This window comes from Eurypyga helias, unplaced genomic scaffold (assembly GCF_000690775.1).
Source record: "Eurypyga helias isolate BGI_N326 unplaced genomic scaffold, ASM69077v1 scaffold44700, whole genome shotgun sequence".
In the NCBI taxonomy this organism is placed as follows: Eukaryota; Metazoa; Chordata; class Aves; order Eurypygiformes; family Eurypygidae; genus Eurypyga; species Eurypyga helias.
Genome location: NW_010228461.1, coordinates 1 through 22,249, shown reverse-complemented (window position 1 = coordinate 22,249; position 22,249 = coordinate 1). Strand labels below are relative to the sequence as shown.

The window sequence follows — 22,249 nt, the reverse complement described above, 5'->3', positions numbered from 1 at the left end:
GGCGCCCTGGGCCGCGGCGCCCCTCGCTCGCGGAGGAGCCGGGGCTTGGAAATGCAGATTGTGTGCGGAATAACGCACAGGGCGTCTCTGAGTTGGTTGGGGACCAGGTGATGAGCGGGAAACCCCACTCAAACGTAAGCAAAAGTGGGTTTTGCCCTGAGGGTGACGGGACGCAGACTGCCCAGGGCTGTCCTGCAATGTCCATGCTCCGAGAAATCTAAACCCGACTGGTCGTGGTCCTGCGCAGCTGGCTGTACCTGACCCTTCTTGGGCAGGGCTGGATGATCTCCAGAGGCCTCTTCCAGCCTAGACCTGATTTCATGAAGCAACAGATTGAAGGTTGCCCCGTGCTACTTCCTGTCTTTTGAAATCGAATTATCCTCTTCTTTGAGCTGCCCTAGTACCCCATGCTCCCCCGTCACGTACAGGTGTAGTTGGCATACCAGCGTAAAAGTCCATTTCTTTCTCATGGCAATAATACTGCTGAAGTTTTCCCCAGAGAAGGGGAATAGGGTGAGCAGCATAGCAGTGTTCTGCCCTGCGCAGGTCAAAAAGCTTTTATTTTTGTAGGAATAGCTTTTTCATCAAGGACAGGTGAAGTATGTGCTACTGGTGAGGCACTGGATGCTATTTTTTATCCATCTGTTTGTTAATGTTGGTAAATCTAAGCTAAGGACATTAATAACACATATGAACAGAGAAACGTGCATTAGCACAGCGGTAGCCATGGCTCATGGACCCCTTAGGAATTTGCAGGTTCCTCTTCAGGATCCTTCTGAAAGCGCGGATAACCTTCACTTTGCAAACTGAAAAACCTGGATTAAGTAATTGAAGTATTTAATTAAGTAAAGTCTGCAGCACCTTTGCTTTGAACAAATCATCTGTGACCTTTGCATTGCATGGTCTGTACACCCGGACACTTCCCAGTTCCATGGGCTGACACGCTCAGAGAGGTGAGAGTGTAATGGACAGTCTATATGTTTTTTTCTCATTCACTGCAGCTGGTAAGAGCTGTTTATCTGATCTCCTCAAAGAGAAATGCAATGTATTGCTTCTCCAGTCTCTCACTGAAGTTCTGTGTGAAGGACTGGAGGTTAATATCATAGAATCACAGAGTGGGTTGGATTTGAAGGGACCTTAAAGAACATCCAGTTCCAACCCCCCTGCCATGGGCAGGGACACCTTCCACTAGACCAGGTTGCTCCAAGCCTCATCCAGCCTGGCCTTGAAGACATCCAGGGATGGGGCATCCACAGCTTCTCTGGGCAACCTGTCCCAGTGCCTCACCACCCTCTCCGGGAAGAACTTCTTCCTGATATCTAGATTTCCCCACTTTCAATTTAAACCCATTACCCCTTGTCCTGTCACTACAGGCCCTTGTAAAAAGTCCCGTTTCCCCCCCCCAGGCCCCAGCTTCCTTGCAGCCCCTGGCAGGTACTGGCAGTTGCTATAATATCTCCCTGGAGCCTTCTCTGCTCCAGGCTGAACAAGCTCAACTCTCTCAGCCTTTCATCAGGTCACGAGGCTTTCGATAGGTTATAACCAAGAGATGTAGAACACCTAAAGCAGAAGAGCAGGTCACAGGCAAAAAAGTATTAATGGAGAAGAATATTTGCCTCGTTTAAAATTCTCCATCTTCTCCCTGACTTTTCAGCCACCTTCTACTTTCATTGTTTAGGAAAAAGAGCTTCAGAGTTGCATCAATCTCTCAGCTTATGCCTTTGACCCTAGAATTTAGTGAGAATCATAGAATGGTTAGGGTTGGAAGGGACCTTAAAGATCATAGCCCCGACTTGGTTTCCTTCATAGATCCTATGGGGTCGTTTGGTACATGGATTATAGTGCTGCTGTTACTCTACCGCTTTCATTTGCGTCAAAGAATATTCCAACTAATAACAAACTAGTGGAAATAGGGTAAGTGGTGCTGGCATGGCATGTTGCACCGTACTGGCCGCTCTAGTGGAGTCTGTGTCTTTTATTAAACTTTTTTCCTAAAAAGTCAGTAAATTTCCCAGGTATCATCTCTTTGCATGAGACTTAAACCAGATTTGAAAAACAAACCAAAGATAAAGACGAAGGCCCCTACATGCTCCTTTCATTTGTGGGACTCAGGCTTTCACTTCAGAGTTTAGTTTTTGAGCCCTCATGTCTGCAAAGAAAATGTTTGGCGTTTTCCTCACTCAGAAACGGACCTCTGTGGCTTGTATGGGCTGCTCCTGAGAGCTAGAAGAGGCTGACGTGGAAATGAGCAGCGTTGGCATCTCCACTGCTGCGTGGCAGGGCTCTGGAAGTCACAGCACGAACTAGGATTGATTCAGGTCCTCCTACCCAAGCACCACTCTGTGAGAGCTATCCTTGATCCTTCGCTGCTGCTTGCTGGCTGTGGGTGGGGAATGTGTGTGGTTTTTTTCCTCCCAGCACCTTCCCCTGCTGTGAATTTCTGCCTTTTTTTAGTCAGACTGCTGTGGGCTTTGGGGGTCCCAAGCGCAGGTGAGGGCTGGGCTCTTGGTGGCCCATTTGAAGAAGTGTCCTATGCTGCAGTAAACAGGTACTCGAGTAAACTGTTTATGTATGTGTATACTCTGCTGTACCTTTTTTTCTTATACTGTTCTGTCACTAACTGAGGTGTCCTGTGTTTTTGTTTTCCAGTGATTCATTGTAGGTGTTCCAGGTGTTTTTCTTTCCCTTCAAAGAGAAGGATAAGAAAACGGCCTCGAGTCCTGACATTGTTAAGTCTACCTGAGGATGTTCTGTTTCATGTTCTGAAAGGCCTCCCTGTTGAGGACATCCTCTCAGTCAGAGCTGTGAGTCTGCTACTGCTTCCCGCTGTCATGCTCCATGGCTTGTCTCTGCCTTTTGGAGCACACGGAAAAGTCTGGCTTCTCGTGTCAGAGTAAACCTGAGGAAAACTGGAGATACATGTAGCAATTAGATTTTTGCTGTCCCAGTAGCGGTTTTATTTTGCAGTACTCAAAGATTAGCAGCAGTATTTGAGTGCCATGTGTAGATTTTCTGTGGGAATTGTCTTGCCAGATCACCATGGCTGAACAAATTAGTTTGGTTTGGCATCTTTTGCCTTAATAGTGATTAGGCAGGTGCTGATTTATGATTAACTTGTGATTAATTAGTTACCTATCTAAAATTAGATTGCCATCTGATTTTTCTGTTTGTCCCTTTATTTTAGTAATTATTTTACATTCTCTCCTTGCAGGTGCATTCACATCTTAAATACCTTGTGGATAATCATTCTAGTGTTTGGGCATGTGCAAGTTTCCAAGAAATATGGCCTTCTCCAAACAATCTGAAGATGTTTGTAAGGTAAGTTTTAAGGACAAAGTTTGTCTGATGCTGTAGAAGAGGATATACAATTCTGATCAGCCCTCACTGTAAGTGGGGGATATCTGACTTTGCTTAGAGTGATGAATTGTTGATTTCATGTCTGAGCTGCTGCTTATAACTGCTGTCTTTAACTGAGCAGGACCCGCAGCATATACCAAGGTTATTTCTCTTTAGGGCATTAATATTCCATAACCCAACACATTAATTAAAACCTATTACTGGTGCTTCCATAGGAATGTGCAAATGAGATCCAGAGGTTCAAGAGCATCAGTATATTTCTAAGCCTGACTTGGTTTGGTCACTTCTTGTGCAAACCAGTGGTGTTCCATCCTTTCTGCAGAAGATTACTATGCACATCAATTTGAGAGTCAGGGCAGAAGGGCCTGATGCATGTCCTTGAGAGTACCAGTACCGAAGTGTGTTACTGCATTCTGGCACTGGGGATGTTGCATGGGAATGAGAAACAGTTCCCTACGAATTGTCAAATTATCCTGGACACTGGCATACAAAAGGGCTGCAGCAAGGAAAGCCTCAGCATAACTTATATTTAACTTCCAGTTTCACTACACATATGCTTGTGGTTGGTGATCACCAAATTCACAGCCTGACCACCACTGAAGGAATGTGTTTGAGGATGTGGGCCCAGAAGCACCTAATGATTTCAACCTCGAGTGTCTTCTCTGTTTCCTATCTAGAGCTGCTGAAAGCGGTAACTTTGAAGCTGCTGTGAAGCTGGGGATAGCGTATCTGTACAATGAAGGCTGTAAGTGTGGAAGCTTGTACTCGGGTCTTCGGGGAAGATGGCACGACAAGGAAATGTAGATGAGCTAAAGGCTTATTTAGAGACACAGACCAGACTAATTGTCTCATCATAAAGTTGGCAGTTTTACTGGCTGCTTTCAAAGCTGTTTCTCCTGTATCTCAAACACTGATGCTTTCGTACAGAGGTTCTAGAGCAATGATGTGCAGAGCCAGTTTGCTGTCTTCAGTGGCTCTTATTTGTTGAGGTGCCTCTCCAGGTTTACCTTTCAGTGCAGCTTAAGTACCAGCCACTAAATTGCAAGGTGTTAAAAGATAGTATAGTGCACAGCTCTTTTAAAAAAGGATTCAGTGCACAGCTGATGAATTCGTGTTTAGAAGTTATCTTTTGTAAACTCCTGGTCAAACTCCTTACCGAGTGTGATAAATGTGATGGAAGGGGCTGACAAGTGACAGGAGGAGCCTCCTTGCAGAGGGTACTGGCAAGGCAGGTGACTTGCATACCAATGTTTGTATACTGACAGGATTTAACATTGCTTTGAGTGTTGCTATTTGCAGAACACATACCCTACACCCCCCAAACTTAGGGTTATGTGTTCGTAAACACTGATTGTACTAAGATTTTCCTTCTTTTGACACTTCCGTGAATTTTAAGGCTCTAAAGGGAAGACACTGTTTAAATCTTGTCCTGATTGTGTCCTATCATCTGTCTTGGCCTGACTAACTGCCAGTGACTATTCATAACAAGCACACATTATGAATAAACCAGTGACTATTCATAACAAGCACACGTTGTGAATAAACTCAGTGATTTCTGGCTGTGTTTTCTGTTCAGTGTCCATCTCGGATGAGGGCCGTGCAGAAGTGAATGGATTAAAGGCGTCTCATTTCTTCAGTCTGGCAGAACGTTTGAATGTGTGCACAGACCCTTTTATCTGGCTCTTTATCCGTCCTCCCTGGTCCTTGAGTGGAAGCTGCTGTAAAGCTGTGGTCTATGAGAGTCTCAAAGCAGAATGTCAGTTGAACAAAGTAAGATTACTTTCTGCCCTTGACTTGAACATAGGATAGTGGCTGCTTCTAGTTATTTTGGGAAAAATATTTTTGTCTCCCAGGGAGCTCTTATGCTCGTTACTTAAATGACTGTGGATCAATCATTTTAATGAATTTCCTGCCAAACTCCACTTGGTGTAGGTCATGAATGCTGGAGGCCTGCACTGTCTCTTCTGAGAGATTCAGTGCTGCCTCAAAGATAACAAAACATCAAGAAGAGTGAAGGGGAGGGATGATTGAAAGGCAAACAATACTGTAGTCTGGAATTAATAGTTAAAATGGCTATTGCTCTTTATTTTTAACAATGCTTTCTCTTAATGCTTTCTTCAGGCTCAAAAAGGATCTATTCTCCACTGCTTGGCTAAGGTCTTGAGTCTCTTTGAGGTGAGCAGTGTTTATGATTTGAGGTGGTTTGGGTACTTTTTTTGGTGATGCTAGTGCTGTTTACCTTGATTGCAAAAAAAATCAGCCAAATGCTCTTCTATTCTTCAGGTAGCCTGTTCTCATGAGTTTAATTTATTGGTTGCTTAAAGGAACATTATAAGCTTACTGAATTTTATGAGCAGTGAAATTAATTTTGGCTTGATCGTGGACTTGCAGGTCTCAAAGGAAGCCTTCCAGTCATAATGCGTATTAAAAAAATCCTTCAGTGGCAAGCAAGCCAAAAAACTTTTGTCTAGCAGAGGAAAACCACTAACTGCTTCCTGAGCCTGGGTCTTCAAATGGCAGCACCGAGGGATGCAGGAGCACCCCACGTAGTCTGAAAGGGACTCACAACTGCTTGATTGTGCTCTGTAGCTCCCAGTTCTCTAGCTTCTGAAGTGTCGAGATCTGGCATCCAGGTGGCTGGACGGCAAAAATACCATCATGCCTTTCGTTCTAGGATGAAGAGAAAAGAAAAGAATCTCTCGAAATGTTTGAAGAATCTTCAAAGCAGGGTTGTTTAAACAGCTCCTACCTCCTTTGGGAAAGTAACAGAAAGGCTGCTGTAAGCAAAATTTTTGTGTCTCAAAACATCTTTACTGCAACTTCTGGACCTCTGTTACGTGCAATGAACATAGGCAGAAATAAAGTGCTGTTCCTCCAAGCTTACTCTGTTTAAGAGGGTGCTAAGAAATCTCTCAAATGAGCTTTGGCATCTGCCTTAGTGTTTAAAGTGAGTCTGTGAGCAGTTGTAGCTGAGGCGCAAGCAGGAATTCCTTTATACTCACTCTGCTAAAGCCATAGGCGGTGCTGGCTAGCCATCATATGGCTCGCTGGGGAACAGTAGAGGAGGACTGCCTGCAGTGTCATTAATAAATCTGCCAGAGCTCTCATGTTGGAATCCCGAGTGAACTGTCTCATTTCCTGTGAGACCTTGGGCAAGAACTTGAAGAAAGTTTCTTAAACAGTGGTGTTGTCATGATGAGAAACAGGCTGGTTGCTGACATATTAGATGTACCCACAGGCTGTGTGTTTTCTCTGGATATTAGTACTATAGTTCTTCTGTTTGCTATGTAAAGGTAATGGGGTTTGAAATGTGTTTGCATTCCTCTCCATAGATGTCAGATCCTGGCAGATACCTCCAGAGTCTCAGGAAGCTACGAGACTACGCAGCAAAAGGCTGCTGGGAAGCACAGGTAAGACTGACTTTTCCCAGGAACACAGTCTTTATTTGGTCTTTTCTATGCTGCCTTTTTAGGGTTAAACTCCTCCCTTTAGAAGCAGGGTCAAAATGGCTGAACAATATCTATACCTGCATGTGTATATTTACTCTGCAGGTCCCCCTCTTTTGGGAAATACTCCATCTCTGTGCTACAATCTGAGTAAAGGTGCATCTTTTGATAGACTTAAAAGCCTTGCCCCAGAGAGACTGAGTGAGTGTGTTCAACATTTCTCCTGACTGAAGTAGTTTGTCGTGTTCACTCTCTGTTTCCAGCAGGAAAATTGCATCCTGTTCTGCCTTAGTCTGCCTTTGGTAAAAAAATACTTTCTTTCATCTTTTCTTCTCTACAGATAGCTTTAGCCAAAGCTGCTAGGAATGGAAGCCACCTAGGATTGGACGCAAAGTCTTCCACTGAAATGATGTCTCAAATCTTTCAAGCTTCCTTTCCTATCAGCAAGCAGAGTATCTTCACTGTGCAGAAAGGAATGAATGAAACAATGAGGTAAAAACCCACATCCAGGAGCCAGGCCACACAGCACAAACCATTGTCTGTTTCCCTCTACAGATGTAGAGGGGAAACAAGTCTAGAATGAGGTCGGTTGGAAAATGGATTTTTTTCTTTATTCTTCTATGAGTTATGTACAATCAGAGAACCACATGATATTTTGCAGAGGAAGTATCAGAGCCCTTATTTCAAGCCCTGATGAAGAATTGAAATGAGGTGTGTGAGGGTGTTTTTCTGGACTGTAACTTGCATTAGACTAATGTGTCCTTGAAGAACTGGAGGCACTGTTTGACTTGCTGGAGCCACAGTTACTCTCTAGTTACCTTAGGTGGCCTTTAGCCCCTAATTGATGTGCCCTGCCCTTACCTTGTGCAACTGCCTATTGTCGAGTAGTTGTCTCTGAAGTGGGATCAGAAACTCAAGGTGACCGTTGACCCCTCTGATAATAACAGGCCTCTGGTTGCAAATCCTTATCTCAGTGCAATGTGTCGTTTTTCTGAAAAGTGGTGAAATTTCTTAGCTTGGAATTTTGGAGTGGAGAAGGGCCTCAGTTGTTACGTGTGGGGAGGGTGTTCAGCACAGGTCTGAATGGCTTCTAATTGCATGGACTATGTTTCCTCCTGTCTAGGTACATCCTGATTGATTGGCTGGTGGAAGTGGCTACCATGAAAGACTTCTCTAGCCTATGCCTTCACATGACAGTGGGATGTGTGGATCGTTATTTGAAGCTGAGACCTGTACCTCGGACTCAACTCCAACTTTTGGGAATAGCCTGCATGGTCATTTGCACACGGTAGGGGTTCTGACTGGTGAACAGAGGTGGTTATTGTGATCTTTCATTTCTGCAGCTCAGCCTTCTCCCCCTGCCCCCCGCGCCCCCCTTGCTAATAATAATATTGGAAAGTATCTTTGGCTTCCCTAGGCATTAACTGTTGCTTGACCTGAGTTCACATACAAACACAGTCTCTGAAAATGAGACACAAAATGTAATTCCTTGAATGTTTTTAAATATGAAAACTCCACAGTGGTGGATTGGTCTAAATGCATTCCAGTAGCTGCTGAGGCTTTCATGCCACACTAGCATCAGTAACCCTGCAGGAACAACTGTAGCAGTAGTTTAGCCTGTTGTGCTCAAGTGAACCACATCCTTGTTCTTCTGTGTTAGTTTCCTTAATACCTTGCATCTTAACCTAGGAGGGGTTTCATAAATGAGCAATTAAGAATGTTCTAGTAGGTGTTTTCAGCTTAAAGGTGAAATAAATGAAGAGCTGCTGTTCTTTCTTTCCTGGTCTGTGCCTGGGAAAGTACCTTATAAACTTGTTTAATATGCGCCTTATAAAGCTGTTTAACTCTTTGGTCATCTTGGATAAATTTATCTGCTGCAAAAACATTGGTGCACAGGTGCACAAATTCCCTTTCTTCTGGGGCTAACTGTTAATGTTGTTTAACACTGCAGTTTCATCAGCAAAGAGATCTTGACAATACGGGAAGCTGTGTGGCTAACAGACAACACATACAAATATGAAGACTTGGTCAGAATGATGGGTGAGATCATTTCTGCCCTGGAAGGGAAGATAAGGGTGAGTTTGGAAAGTGGGTGGCATATTTCACCTCTTGGGCTGCTGTTGTAATTAGTACTTCTCCTTATCAAAGACGTTGAGGTTTTATGTGAGCGCTCTCAATCCGCTGTGGAAACCGTGGAGATACCAAACCCTCTGCCTTTATGTAGAGATCAAAGCTAAAGTTCTAAGAGGCCATTTATTCTTTCATTGGAGAATGTTTCAATGTCAGTGTACTAGTTAAAAACAAACAAAAAAACCCCTAATGTAATGAAAACAGCATCTCCTGGAAACAACTGTTCTAAATACCTGGTGCTCATCTTGCATTCCCACCCTCTGTTCTCCTTTCTGCACTAGATACCCACCATTGTAGACTACAAAGAAATACTGTCAAACATAGTCTCCCTGGAGAGAAGAACTCTTCACCTCTACAGCTTCATTTGTGAACTCTCACTCCTAAACACAAGCCTTTGTGTGTATTCCCCAGCTCGGCTGGCTGCTGCGGCACTCCTGCTGGCTAAGATACTACACGGGCAAGGTAAGCAGTCTTGCTTTAAGTGGGGCTGCAGCATGGAATGTCGGTCTGCCTTGTCTTCTGGGTTTTTTTTTGAATTGCAGTCATTTGGGTTGGAAGGGACCTTAAAGATCATCCAGTCCCACCCCCCTGCCATGGGCAGGGACACCTTCCACTAGACCAGGTTGCTCCAAGCCACATCCAGCCTGGCCTTGGACACTTCCAGGGATGGGGCATCCACAGCTTCTCTGGGCAACCTGTCCCAGTGCCTCACCACCCTCTCCGGGAAGAATTTCTTCCTTAGATCAGTATCTACCCTTTTGGTATTACTTTGTCTTTAGACAAGATGTCCCAGTCACTTGGATGGGGGAGGAGGGAGGGACAGATGAAGGATTTCAGAATGAAGGGTCGAGTTCAGTCTGTTTTACCTCTCGGTAGCTATGATGGTCAAGAATGTTAGCATCAGACTGTGCAAGCTTTGTGTTTAGCTAGGACCAAACGTTGCTATACATAGGTTTACCTGTCAAACTGAGGTTATACCTATCCTTGAAGCTAATTGTGAACTTGAACAAACTGTGGACAGGCATAAGCTTGTAAAGATCATGATGTCCATCCCTCAAAAAGAAAATCTGTCTGATCATGGAATTACCAAACTTCCTGCAATGGTAATATGTATTCTCTTCTCCAGCACACCCCTGGACCAGCCAGCTGTCTGAGTGCACCGGTTTCTGCCTTGAAGACCTGTTGCCCTGCGTGCTAAGCCTCTACCAAAAGTGGTAATAACTTTGGAACTCCCTTGAGAGGGCACATGAGTACTTGGATTCCAGCTCTTGCAGACATGCTGCATCTGTACAGTCAGCCCTTTCTGCTGCCTTGCTCTTCCATGAGGCACTGAGGCCTAGGGGCCAGTTCAGAGACAGCTATTCTACTTCTCTCAACTGGTCGTGGCCCTGGGTTACAGGAAGTGGGATGTTCCTCTAGGCTTAACAGGTTTCAGCTTACCAAGCAGCACTGTTTTCAGAAGACTGTAGCTGGCTTATTGGTGAGCGTCAGGAGTTCCAGTAGCAAAAGTAGCTCACTCTTTAAACAGCATGAAGCAAATACCTTGCTTCCCTCAAGGAACAGAAAAGGAATGAAATGCTCATATCCTTAAAACTAAGTGTCCTGGGCTAGCTGCTTAGCTTAAACACCAACTTCCATGGCACAGAGCTGAAATGGATAAAGGGAAAGCATTTAAATTGGCAGGTTTTGTTAATATTGTTTCATATAATCCATTCTAAGTCTGGGGCTTTAATCTTTCTTTCCAGTTTCCATGATGATGTGCCAAAGGATTATAGGCAGGTGTCCTTAACTGCAGTGAAACAGCGATTTGAAGATGAGCGTTATGAAGAAATAGGCAAAGAAGAGGTGGGTGAGCTCTTTGTCTTCACTGGCTGATGCCTGACACCCGGAGCAAAGCTCCCATGTGGCAGGATGTAGTGAACTTCTGATAATGCGAAGGGGGTTTTAACTTCAAACTTCTGGAGGAGAGAATACCTAAATAAAGTGGTAGTTTTAAACTTGATCTGCAGGGACTACAATGGCTCTGAGTACATGTGGGATAGATTTTTCTTAAATAGCCTCCTCCTGGATAATTTATTCCTTCTGGGAATCTCATGATCTAATTCTTGGCTCTTTAATTTTTTAATTTTTTTTTTTTTAGATGATGAGTTACAGCCAGCTCTGTTCATTGCTGGGTGTGAAACAGGAGGACCTGAAGCCCAGCCCCTTGCACACGGATGTAGTGGAAATTCAGACCTTCCTTAGCTCTCCCTGTGGGAAGAGAACTAAAAGGCTAGTATAACTCATCACTGTACATAGCACTGCAGATCAGCATGAGCCTCTCCTCCTCTCTGGTATACTGAGGTTTCATTCTTAAATATGATCAGTTTTTCTGTACCTACCTTGACATACCTATGAGAAGAGCTAGAAAAGACTTGGCTTTTAGTGTGACTTGTGGATTTTCTGGCTACAGGAGGAGGGAAGACAGCATTCAGGATGACCGGTGCAGCTTTGTGACTACACCCACAGCAGAGCTCTCCACCCAGGAAGAAAGTCTTCTAGACAACTTCCTAGATTGGAGTTTAGATTCCTGCTCTGGTTATGAAGGTGATCAAGAAAGTGAAGGCGAGAGAGATGGAGATGGTGAGGCTGTTTTTCTCCTTATAAAAAGCAGACAAGAGAATTAAAACTGTCTTTTCATCTTTGCTTAAAACTGTTTCTCAGGCAACAGAAGCCTGAGCTTTCAGCTGAAGACCAGTTGGAAAAAATCTCCTCTTTCCCCAGTGGCTGTAACTGTTAAGCTGGATTAGAGGTGTACGTCTGTTCTCTCTGTACTGCTTCAGACGTGCATGAAAGGCTTCGTGGCCACTCAGCGTTTCAAAGTGGGATGGTTTTCACGTCTGGACCAAACATGACGAATGGCCCAGTGTGTTACAAACAGTAGTCTAAGTCTCTTTTCCTGACTCTGGGACGGGCTGTTCGTTTTCTAAACAGTAGTTGGTGCCTATCCAAACAGTCTGAGTGGGGGAAGTTACTGTTTTAAATGAGGCTGAGCTTAGTGCTCTACCCTCCCCCCCCATCTGTATGCAGACAAGGTTTATGCTTTTGCTTGGGGCTTTTTCTGCTTGAATCTGTGCTGAATGCCTGCTTGGTGTGGTGCAAACCAAAAGTAACCTTTTCCTTTTATCATCCTGCAGTGACAGGTCCCAGTGGGATCTTGGATGTGACGGTGGTCTACATGGATCCTGCAGAGCACTGCTGTCTGGACTCCAGTGACGACGACAACCTCACTGTGGAGTGGGCTGGGCATGCGGCACCACCAGGGGAGGCAAAGCCACTGGATGACACGTGCAGCTTTTCCGCATCTCACGCCCCAGAAAATCCTAACCTGGAAGGGAGCTCAGGCTACTCTTCTGTCAACAGTGCCAGTCCTACATCTTCCTTAGAAGGCAGCCTTGGAGCACCTCTCAGACCTACCTCAGCGCTGCCTCACAGCAGTGCCACACACAAGGAGCAGCACCTGCCTCACTACTGGCAATCATGTTTACAGTCAGTCTGTGCTGGCCCCAGTGATGGCAAGTGTTACAGGAGGCAAGTCAAGCGAAAAAACGTGGCAGAACACACTGAAAAAAAGCTGAACTTGGGCTTCTTAAGCCTCTGATTTCCAGCTCTTCTCTAGGATTCCTGGAAACAGTATTTCTGTCTAGTCATACAGGGATGATAGTGAATAATTGTCAATACCTCCAGAAAGAGCCCTTCCCCTCAACTTTGCCTATGCCTGTCTTCTAATTCTGTAGCTTACTTCTGGGCCATTTCCTTCCCTGATAGCTGCCTTTTTAAACTATTCCCTATTGTCTGATCTTCTGCAAACTAAGATCCTTCTCCACATAGGAAACCTGATAGCTTGATTTTGTCATACATCACCAGTTAGTTGCTCCTTGGTGACAGAAAAGAATTTGTCATGTCCCTTGCATCACTGAGACCTGGCACTGTAAAAAAAAAAAAAATGTACTTGGTTCTCAAGTTACTGGCTGTAACACTGTGCATGAATTCTCCACCTGGGAGACCTTTGTGAGGTAGTGCTGCCTTTTCCTTCTGGCCAGGTCCTGTCTCAGTCAGCTGATGCGTCCCTATTTCTATGTATATACTATTTTCTGCACTGATGCAAGGGGTTTTTTAATGGATTGAAGGTGGTTTTTAAATGGATTCAAAGTTTTTTGGATGTGTTGTTTTTAATGGATTCAAGGTGGGTTTTTAAAATGGATTCAAGATTTTGGGTTTTTTAAAATGGATTCAAGATTTTTGGTTTTTAAAATAGATTCAAGGTTGGTTTTCTTTTTTAATGGACTCAAAGTTGTTTGAGTTGTAGGGTTTAATGGATTCAAGGTGTTCTTTTTAATAGATTCAGTGTTTTTAACAGGTTCAGTCTTGAGGTAAATGAAGGCTCACTGCAGGTCTGAGCTTTTTTACCAACCTCTCAGATGGTTTTAAACACCCTTTGCCTCTGGTTCTACTTGCCATGTTTTCCTCACCTGAAAACTCTTCCTTCAAGTGCCTTATTGATTCACTGCCTGGTACTACAGTAATGTGACTCGTGGTCTCTGCTGGCACAGTGTCCTTAAACTGCCACCGGCTCAATCTCAGTTCCTGTCTCAGTCTTCCTGGCCCTTTCCATGAACACATCCCCAAGGCAAGCGCACATCACGTGAACACTAGAACAGGCAGCAGTGCAGTAAGGGCTGGCAGTTTGTTGTACTGCAGACCCCTGTTTCAGCCTTGCTACTGGCTTCTAATCTGCTTTTCTAACAAAAAGTTAAACACTTTGAAGAAACCAGCCACACTGACCTCAGCCTGGCTCCTTCGGCATAGGAATGTTAGGAAAACAGCCTAGGTACAAGACTCCCAGGAGATGTCACTGAATTTAACACTGGAACTGGACTCCATGACTTCTGTTGCCATCTGCCACAGTAACTTCTCAGAGACACAGTGTAGTGAACGTTTTATAAAATATTTTTGACTACAGCTGGCTCCCTGTCTTACTTCACTGACTGGTAGCCCCCTGGCCTGGGCCTTGAAGAGCTGAGGGGAGGGTTAGGGATGGAGTCAAAGTTTAGCTCTGACTTCCTTAGGATTAAGTTGCAGCCAGGACTGGCTGTAGGCTGTTAACACATCAGCAAGTGGGAGAACACGCTGCCCCAAGCAGCCCAGGGCTCAAACCCCCATCACAACTCCAGCAGGGCCCTGAACATGTCAAATAACCAAGAGAGCAGATTCAGGGGCTTGTCCACAACGTTTATTATAAAGCTATGTACTGCCACTGTAGTTAAAAAAACAACTGAATCCCTGATTTAGTTTTTCTGTGCCAGGCTCCACCCTTCTCCCACTGGTTACATTCTAGTTCTCCAGCTACTGCTTACAATGCCTGGCCATGCAGGAGTGTCTTCACATTCACTTGCTGCAGGAGCGGCTCAAAATTCAGCGTTGGGTCACATTAAAGTTGGAAAAAACATACTTATAAAAACCTCTCTCAGTTCTAAAAGAAGTAGGTAAAAGTTAAATGGCTGCAGGAGAGGCCTCACACTGCAGAAAGCTTTGAACTCTTGGCAAGTTTTCTTGATCTGAAAGAAAAGGCACAAAATGGGAACGTTAATCAGTTCAATTCCCTCCCCAGAAGAGTAAAGGAGGTGATGAGGAGTCAGCTCCATGTTCCTGGGGCATGCTGTTTATTCCAGTGGCCTTGGCTGATGTAGCCTTGGACTAAAACCTGATCAGTCTCTGTATCAAGCCTCAGTGTTGGAGGTGTCTCATGGATAAAACAGGGTACCTGGGCCTAGAGAGCCACCACTTCTTGCTGCAGGCCTGAGGCACTGAACCCAGAGCAACACACTGCTTTCTGGAAAGGAAAAGCAAAATGTACAGCCTTGGTTCTTTAAAAACCTAAAAAGAACCAGATTGCATCAGTCTGCATTCTGCTAACACCTCCACATCCCTACAAACTGTTCAGGCTTTGCTGCACAACCCTTGCATTCCCCCAAGGACAAGCATTTCCAGAACCAACCTGAGGAAATGCAGGCTAAGCACTGGACTGGTCTCTTCAGAGGGACTGCTGAAGGGCCAGTGCCCCCCTCCACACATCAGGAGGAACACCGAGGTCTCACGGACCAGCCTGCGCTGTCCTCAGCCCGACTGCGTCTGGGGGAGGGCAGCAGCGCTGTGCTACTCCGGTGCTCGTGGCAGTGCAGGAGGACCAGTGCTTTGTGCAGCAATTCAAACTATCAGCACTCCAAACTACCAGCACTTACTAGGGTACCATTTTGATGTCCACAGAGTCGTAAACTGAAGCTTTCATCTTTTCCAGTGGCTTCTTGAAGAGCTGCCGCAGGGCCTCATAGTCAGGCTTCTGCTCGTATTCTAGTGCCAGCACTTGGTGCAGGTAGCTCTGCAGGGCATCTGCAAAGCAAGGAACAGCACAGCATGGAGCAGCACAGCAACTCCAGCTGTCTTTACAAAGCTGCCGAATGGCCTTCTCGGGCTGCTCTCCCTGGGGACAGTTCACCCACCCACCCTGGTCAGCTGCAGCGAGAAAACAAAACCAAAGACCCATATGAAAGACAGTGACCTTCAGCCCCAAATACTGCATTTTTAAAGCCACCACAACACTTGTCTTCAGCTCATGAACAGATAATGGGTAGCAACCCTCCTTGCTTTCCTTACAGTAAAACAAGGGATCTGTTCACAGGAGGAGCCCGCCAACCACTCCATGCAATGCCTGGTCACTGTCACCAGCAGACGCCATCCTAGATTACCACCCCAGCACAGAGAAGGTTCTAGCTTCAGGTGCAGTCAATCCTCCCTCCCCACTCCCACTGTCAGAGAGAGCAAGACCCTACCTGGTATAGATCTCTGCCTGAAGCACAGCCGGAGAAGGCATTTCACATCCACCCTGTACCTGGAACAATCAGTGCAGAGTGCTGTCAGATGAGAAGCAATGGAGCTTTCTCAACAGCCTGTCTTTGGCAACAGGGGCAGAAAATTAAAAAGGCTGAACTCAAAGGGCTGTGGTCTGAATGGAGCAGAAATTGGGGTTCATCACACACCCTTTGGCCAGGCTCAGTCTCTACAGAGGAATTGACCCCCCATCCTGATAGCACACTGGGACTGATTTCAGTCTCAAAACCTCCCTCACTGCTTTCTGCAGAGCATTTCTCAAGAGAGCAGATGATTTCTCCTACTTTTCCTTCTTCTCCATCACAGTCTCTACTTTGTCCAGCTCATCAGACCAAGGCAAGAAGCCACAGAGCCATTTCAGAAGACAGTAGCCCAGAGATTCCAAGTCACTCCGGCGAAATGGTCCTGATGGGAAGGGAGAGAGATTCATGTGTAAAAAAAACAGTGTTTGGGAGCCGGCCCAGGTTAGCACCTCTCCTCCAAAGGCAAGTAAGCACTCCAGCACTCACTGCACAGCCTTGGAAGTCTGTCTGAGGTGGCTGACCCGGGAAACAAGCAGCCTCATGAAGGAGCACAAGTCTGAAGAGCAGAAGTAAAGAAATGCAAGAGCTTCATTAAGAAGTGCTCTAGGATATCAATACTTGTGGGAGCTAACTCACACAAGTGAAGAATCACTCCCCAGCCCCTGGAGCAAGCTTTGTCCAGTCTGAGCACTGGGAGAGAACAGTCACATCCCAACCAGGAGAGGAACTGGCTGATTTAAATGCCTTCCCAGCTCTCACTGATTCAAGGTTAGAGCAGAGCCTGCTGCCAATCTGTTTTGGGCAGGGATCCAGTCTGGCTTGAAACAGACCCCTGCTAAGCCAGCATGAAGCAGCCCTGTTTGCTATTCCTCACACGCCTGCAGTAGCTAAGGCTCCAGATGGAGGAGGAACAGCCCTGCACCTCTTGCTGCAGTCACTGAGTGACCTGGCAAGTCTCCACACATCAGCGAGGGAGGTGAAACTGCCCAAATAGGAACTTGGTTCCAGGTGTGTGTGAACGCCTGGAAAGCAGCAATAACAGAATGCCAGCAGGGAGCCCTAGCTCCAGCGAGCACTGCCTCTGCAACAGCTCTAGCTGAGCTCTGCTGGCTTGTGTCAGAAACACAGACTCACCTGCTCCCTTGTGGCTGTCCAGACTGATAAATTCTATCGTGCCTTCATGCGGGGTCCTGCTGCCTTCGCGCTGAGCCACGTGCTTCCCGCCCGGGCAGTAACGGAACGCATAGCAATAGCCTGCTAGGGTCACCTGGAAGCCATCAAGAAGCGCACATCTGAGCGTGCATGTGGTGTGCATTCTGCCTGCAGCATAGCAATCCTGCACTCCAGCACCTGCCCAAGCCCTGCGTGGACTGTACTGCTCCCCTGCCCAGCAGCAGGAACCTGGGTGCTGCTCCAGCCCATTTCACAAGCCCACCACCACAGCCCGTTCCTCGCAGCACCGCTCCCTACCTGTGTGAGGTCTGCTGGGTTCAAATAGATGTTCTCTGCTGTGATGTCCCCATGTACATACTCGTTTTCATGAATGTACTCCAGGCAGTCTAGCTAGGAGTAAACAGAAAAGGCAAGCATATCAGAGGCACGCACACTCCTCCTGCACCCTGGCTATCATTGAGCTGGACTGCCCCCAGCTCCCTGCAGCTGTGTGGAGGAGCACAAAAAGTGCCGTATCTCACAGCCTCTTATTTTCAAGTGTCAGGTTTCTCTCATTCTCTTTACCCCAGATTTCTTCAAGGTGACATACTGCTCAAAAGATGCTACCCCAGTTTACAACAGGCTCGAGAGATGTTACTTAGAGACCACAGCCAATCCCCCGGATCAGCTTTAAAACATCTTTCAAAGACCCAGAAGAAGTCGTTTTTGAAAAAGTCTCTTGGAAAGTACTGGTTCTCTACGTACCAGCCGGACTACAATCTGAAAAGCTGCCTTCTCCCTCAGTAGGTGTAAGCCATCATTCAGGACAGACTGAAGAGTTCGCCCTAAGTCAGAGAACACCAAAAACCTACAAGAGACAAGAGCTTAGCATGCAGCAGTACCCACCCGATCTGGAAACCCTGCAACAGACACTCCTCAAGCGATCCGCCTGGATTAGACCCCTCCTTCACCTCCAAGCTGACCATTTCCTCAGCTTTTGACAACAGAAGACTTCTTGAAAAGGAGAGACACACCAATGCTGTGTTGCAGAAATAAAACCCAAGTCTCCCCTTTGTGTTAAGCGTGAAAGGCAGGAACAAGGTGTCCCCTGGCCTGAGGGGGAAAAGCAATGGCTTCACCAGCAACACAGGGACTGAAGAAACAGGATAATGAGAGGCAAACCATCTGTTAACAGATGAGAAAGCAGCAGTGCATAAGGTTTGGAGCCCAGGGGAGAGTGTGAAAAGGAATGGCAGAGAGCAAGGAGGTAAGAGGGAAAGCCCACGATGGCAGCTGTGGACAAAAGAGCTCAGTGTAGTCACCTCACCTGTAGCTATTTGCATGCAGTCCAAAGCCAACGCAATTGGGGATTCCCAGCAACGGCACAGAGTGCCACTTCTTCCACTTCTCCACTAGAAGGGGAGAGAGAGTGTGGTGGGCACTGCTAAGGCGCTTCACAACGGAGAAGCCCAGTCAGGGATGCCATTTCTCCGAAGGCCTGCTCTGCCCTGGGCAGCTGACAGCTGGATGCCCCTCTCATACCAATTCTGTCCCAGAAACGCCAGCCTCGTGCACTGGGGTACTGGCGTGTCAATGCACACAGCACTGCAGAGCAAGGATAGACAGAAAGGATGCTGGGAATACCAGAGCAAGCTAAGGCATGTGGTTGCCATAGGGCTAGGTAAAACAAGAAGTCAGGAGGGGAAGAGAGAAGGATGGAGAGGCAGACTTTTTACAGTCATCCCAGATGTGCAGGTTTGACGTGAATGCCTCCATCAGCCCTGCCGATGTACTCTGGTCAGCTTTGCCCCTGCTCAGGCTTTTGGCCCAATGGAGTAAATACCAGACAGCAGCTGAGAGAAAAGGGCTGCCCCCATGGCAGGGGCACAGGAGAGAAAGTGAGCCAAGGCAGGTCAGGCTGCAGGGCCAAACAGCGACCGAGATCAAGACAAAGCATGAGTAGGGCAAGAAAGCTTCAAAATGCCAATACTGCAGTGTCCTAAGGTACAGAGACTCCTGGGAGAGCAGGCTCTTGACCAAACTTCTCTGCACTAACCGAGCAGAGGATTAGTCTATTCTAGCCTGGTCTTCTGTGAGACTGACATAACTGACGAGAGAGGGATGCCAGTTTTCCTAACAAGCAGCCTAGTCCTTGCCCTTCCAACAGCACCAACCTGTGCCTGCCTTTGCAGCTCGCTGGAAGAAATTCTGCTCATTGTAGATCCTGCCATCTTTGACATCCTGAAGGGAACAGGAAAGAGGACCGTTACTTCAGCTGCATGCGCCCTGCTAGAAAGGGAAACTCGGGCAAGATTGCTACAAGAGCTTCACTACCCATTTTAAAGGAAGCAAAACACACATCACACACCTCCCCCCCCGCAAAAAAAAAAGAAATACCAGATCAGCAACAGGGCTGAGACCAGAGCTCAGGGCTTTTGGCTATTTAATGCTGTGCATAACAACCACATAACTCAGCATCAGCACAGAATGAGGCACTGGCCATCTCAAGTTGGATGCCTCAAGCACACCACCACTCACAGCTGTCTGCGGGTTAAAAGCAGCTAGACAGTGCAGGATCATCTGGCAACCTAGAGTGAGGTCTAGCCCCAAAGCTGCTGCATTAACAGGAGCCAGGGGTGACCTCCTTATCCATGGCAGAGGTGAGGTTATGTCTGCAAACACAGAAGTCTCACCACAGAGCTGTAACATTTTATTCTAGCCGTCAGAAAGTGAGACAAGTACGACAGTCTGTATTTGCCCCATTTAAGTGTCTGGGCAGTGTGCTGACGTCCTGCAACCCATCTTTTTAAATCAGCAAAGCATTACTGGGCTTTTACTGCTGCTGTTCCAAGTGACCTGCAATGCAGTCAATACGTACTGTTTGCCTACCCACACGTACATATTCAGCAAACTGCAGGCTAACTCAGGACAGATGCTGTTATGCACAGGAGGAAGCAACAGTTTTATATTCCAGCTGGTTTGATAGCAAAGGCTCTGCCCACAACTGGCCGAGGTAGCTAGAGGATCAGCAGGCTCCAGAAACCACAAACGACCATGTTCCAGAGGATATTCTATTCTGCAGCTTGCCTGGTGAGCCGATCTGAGCCATCAAAGCCAGGAGCCAAAATGCTCTCGTGTGCCATATCACACTCTACAGCCCTCTGCAACCGCAAGGGCTGGGCTGCGCCATCAGAAGGCTCCCGAGCAACACGCCAAAAGTTCAAAACTTAGGAGCTGGGAGGGTTGCAAAGTGATTAGTTTCCCACTTACTGGTTCTAGTTCTGTGGCACTCAGCTGTCTTTTCTCATTAATACTGTATTCTATCTCCATCCTCTTAAACGTCTCTTCTGACACAACAGAAGAGTGATTTTTCAAGTGCCCGCAAGAGTGGGCACCACCAGCTCCCCCCACAGAGCCACTGCTCAGCACTGGTCTTCCCAGACACAAGCAACCCCCACAAGCCACAGCAGACAAGAAAACAGCCCTTCTGCTCTGGCTTGGGAGTTACTGAAAATCAACCAACCCACTGAATTTCCACTGCAGAACAGCTCTTCCTGAAAACAGCACGTTTCTGGAAATCCCAAGTTTTTGGCAAGTGCCTAGAAAGCTGGCTCAGAACTCCGGCTATAATTAGTGTTTGACCTGAAAATGTGCTCTGGCCCCGCAGAGTCTCTCAGTGCTGGTTCATCACATTGCCTCAGCACAGCCACCAAATTCCAATCCCCCAGTTTCCCCAGACTTCACCAGGGTACACGCACACTTGTCATACAGGAAAAAAGGTAGGTCTGACATTAACCAATCAAAAGCTCCACCTTACGCCACCAAAGTCAGTTTTGGAGATTACTAAGCCTGGTAGATCACAGAGGCAACCTTCTCAGTTTTTTTAAACGTGCATATATCTATTTTCTTCACACCTTTAGTAGAAGAGCCAACTTCTACTGCAATCCAAGCATGACACTCTCAGGAAGTTATATCCACCCCCTAAACAAGAAGGGGTCTCTGTGACCACTTTCCCTGAATTCCTGGGATACTCTTAGCCATACAGGATAAATGGGCTGGGGCCTGGACACAGTACACTCATTATGCACTATTCCTTACCCAAACAGATCAAAACTCACAAGTTTGAGGGAGTATCTTTGCTTTTGAGGACAGGTTCCAGATGCTGACTGTGCTGTGGAAGGATGGAACAGATGTAATTACAGAAATATGGCAAAGAGGTACTTGCAGTGTCAGCTGCATCATTAAACACAGCCTGTGCAGCTGGCTTTCACTTCTTCCACTTGGCCTTTGCAAAAGCATCCTCTGGGACAGTGTCTTCCCAGATTACTACAAAATCATTCTTACCTTGCTCCAGAAGTACAGCACCCCTGACATGCTTCGAGTGCAGTTCTGCTTAAGTCACAGAAGCATCTAGGCATGGCTACAGCAGCGGGGTGCTTTGTAGGTGGTATGTAAAGAACAAATCATTAGCAGAATCTCAAAGGCACCCTCAAATTCACTTGATGAGCATTCTCTCCAGCTCACTTCATAGCTTGTCAAGTCTATGATGCCAAAGTCCCTTATGCTCTGCACGAGTGTTAGTCATATGTGGCCTTCCTCCAAAAAGATCTGCACCCATTCCTTAGCCTTGGGGTAGTTCCTCTTCTCCTGCTCTTGGACCGAGTGCAATACACAGGTTATCTGCTGCTCGTCACCCAAAAGGTGTTTCTAAAAAAGCTCCTTCCACTATAATAACAACAACATCTAATTTCTCTTTTCCTAACATCATAAAGACATGGATGGGTGGCCAGAGTTTGTTATGCTACCGTGTAAGTGATTAAAAAGAAACTAAAGCCAAATATCTGGCAAAACATATTAATGGAGAAAATTCCTCCTGAATGGTTTCTAAGTTAACAGAGAATAAGAATGAAACCTTTCCTTTGGAATTTCACAACTAGATTGGAGAGATCACTGAACATCTGAGAAGCAGCCCAGGTGACTTAGCTGCTTTCTTCTGGCCCCCAAAACAGGCCGAGAATCCAGAATTGAGATTCAGGTGACACCAACACCACCTACAACATAGGAACCCTGCACGGTGCTGGCAGCATTTAGGTTTTGAACCGAAAAGTTCAAGTACGGCACTAAGGCTGTGCACTTCGTAACAGGGCAGCCCTGCCCCGGCTCGACCTCACGCCGGTGCCAAGAGCCGCGTCGGGATGCCCGACCTAGGGGTGC

General features: G+C 46.5%; 2 protein-coding genes across 2 annotated transcripts; one reads left to right on the top strand and one right to left on the bottom strand.

Annotated features, from left to right (window-relative positions):
• Positions 1–2,649: 2,649 nt before the first annotated feature.
• On the top strand, positions 2,650–12,573 carry CCNF (cyclin F; the record flags this gene model as incomplete). Its single annotated transcript, XM_010159279.1, has 16 exons — positions 2,650–2,804; positions 3,212–3,318; positions 4,035–4,102; positions 4,934–5,127; positions 5,479–5,532; positions 6,032–6,136; positions 6,690–6,767; positions 7,144–7,295; positions 7,927–8,091; positions 8,755–8,878; positions 9,215–9,395; positions 10,060–10,147; positions 10,679–10,778; positions 11,074–11,204; positions 11,386–11,555; positions 12,110–12,573. Coding segments are annotated over 16 exons (2,336 nt in total), but the record flags the coding sequence as incomplete, so codon positions are not given.
• A 2,640-nt stretch (positions 12,574–15,213) lies between these two features.
• VRK3 (vaccinia related kinase 3) lies at positions 15,214–21,206 on the bottom strand (the record flags this gene model as incomplete). The annotated part of the gene is made up of 9 exons (XM_010159267.1): positions 15,214–15,362; positions 15,803–15,861; positions 16,145–16,265; positions 17,018–17,150; positions 17,354–17,446; positions 17,801–17,903; positions 18,363–18,447; positions 19,210–19,276; positions 21,154–21,206. Coding segments are annotated over 9 exons (863 nt in total), but the record flags the coding sequence as incomplete, so codon positions are not given.
• Positions 21,207–22,249: the final 1,043 nt, after the last annotated feature.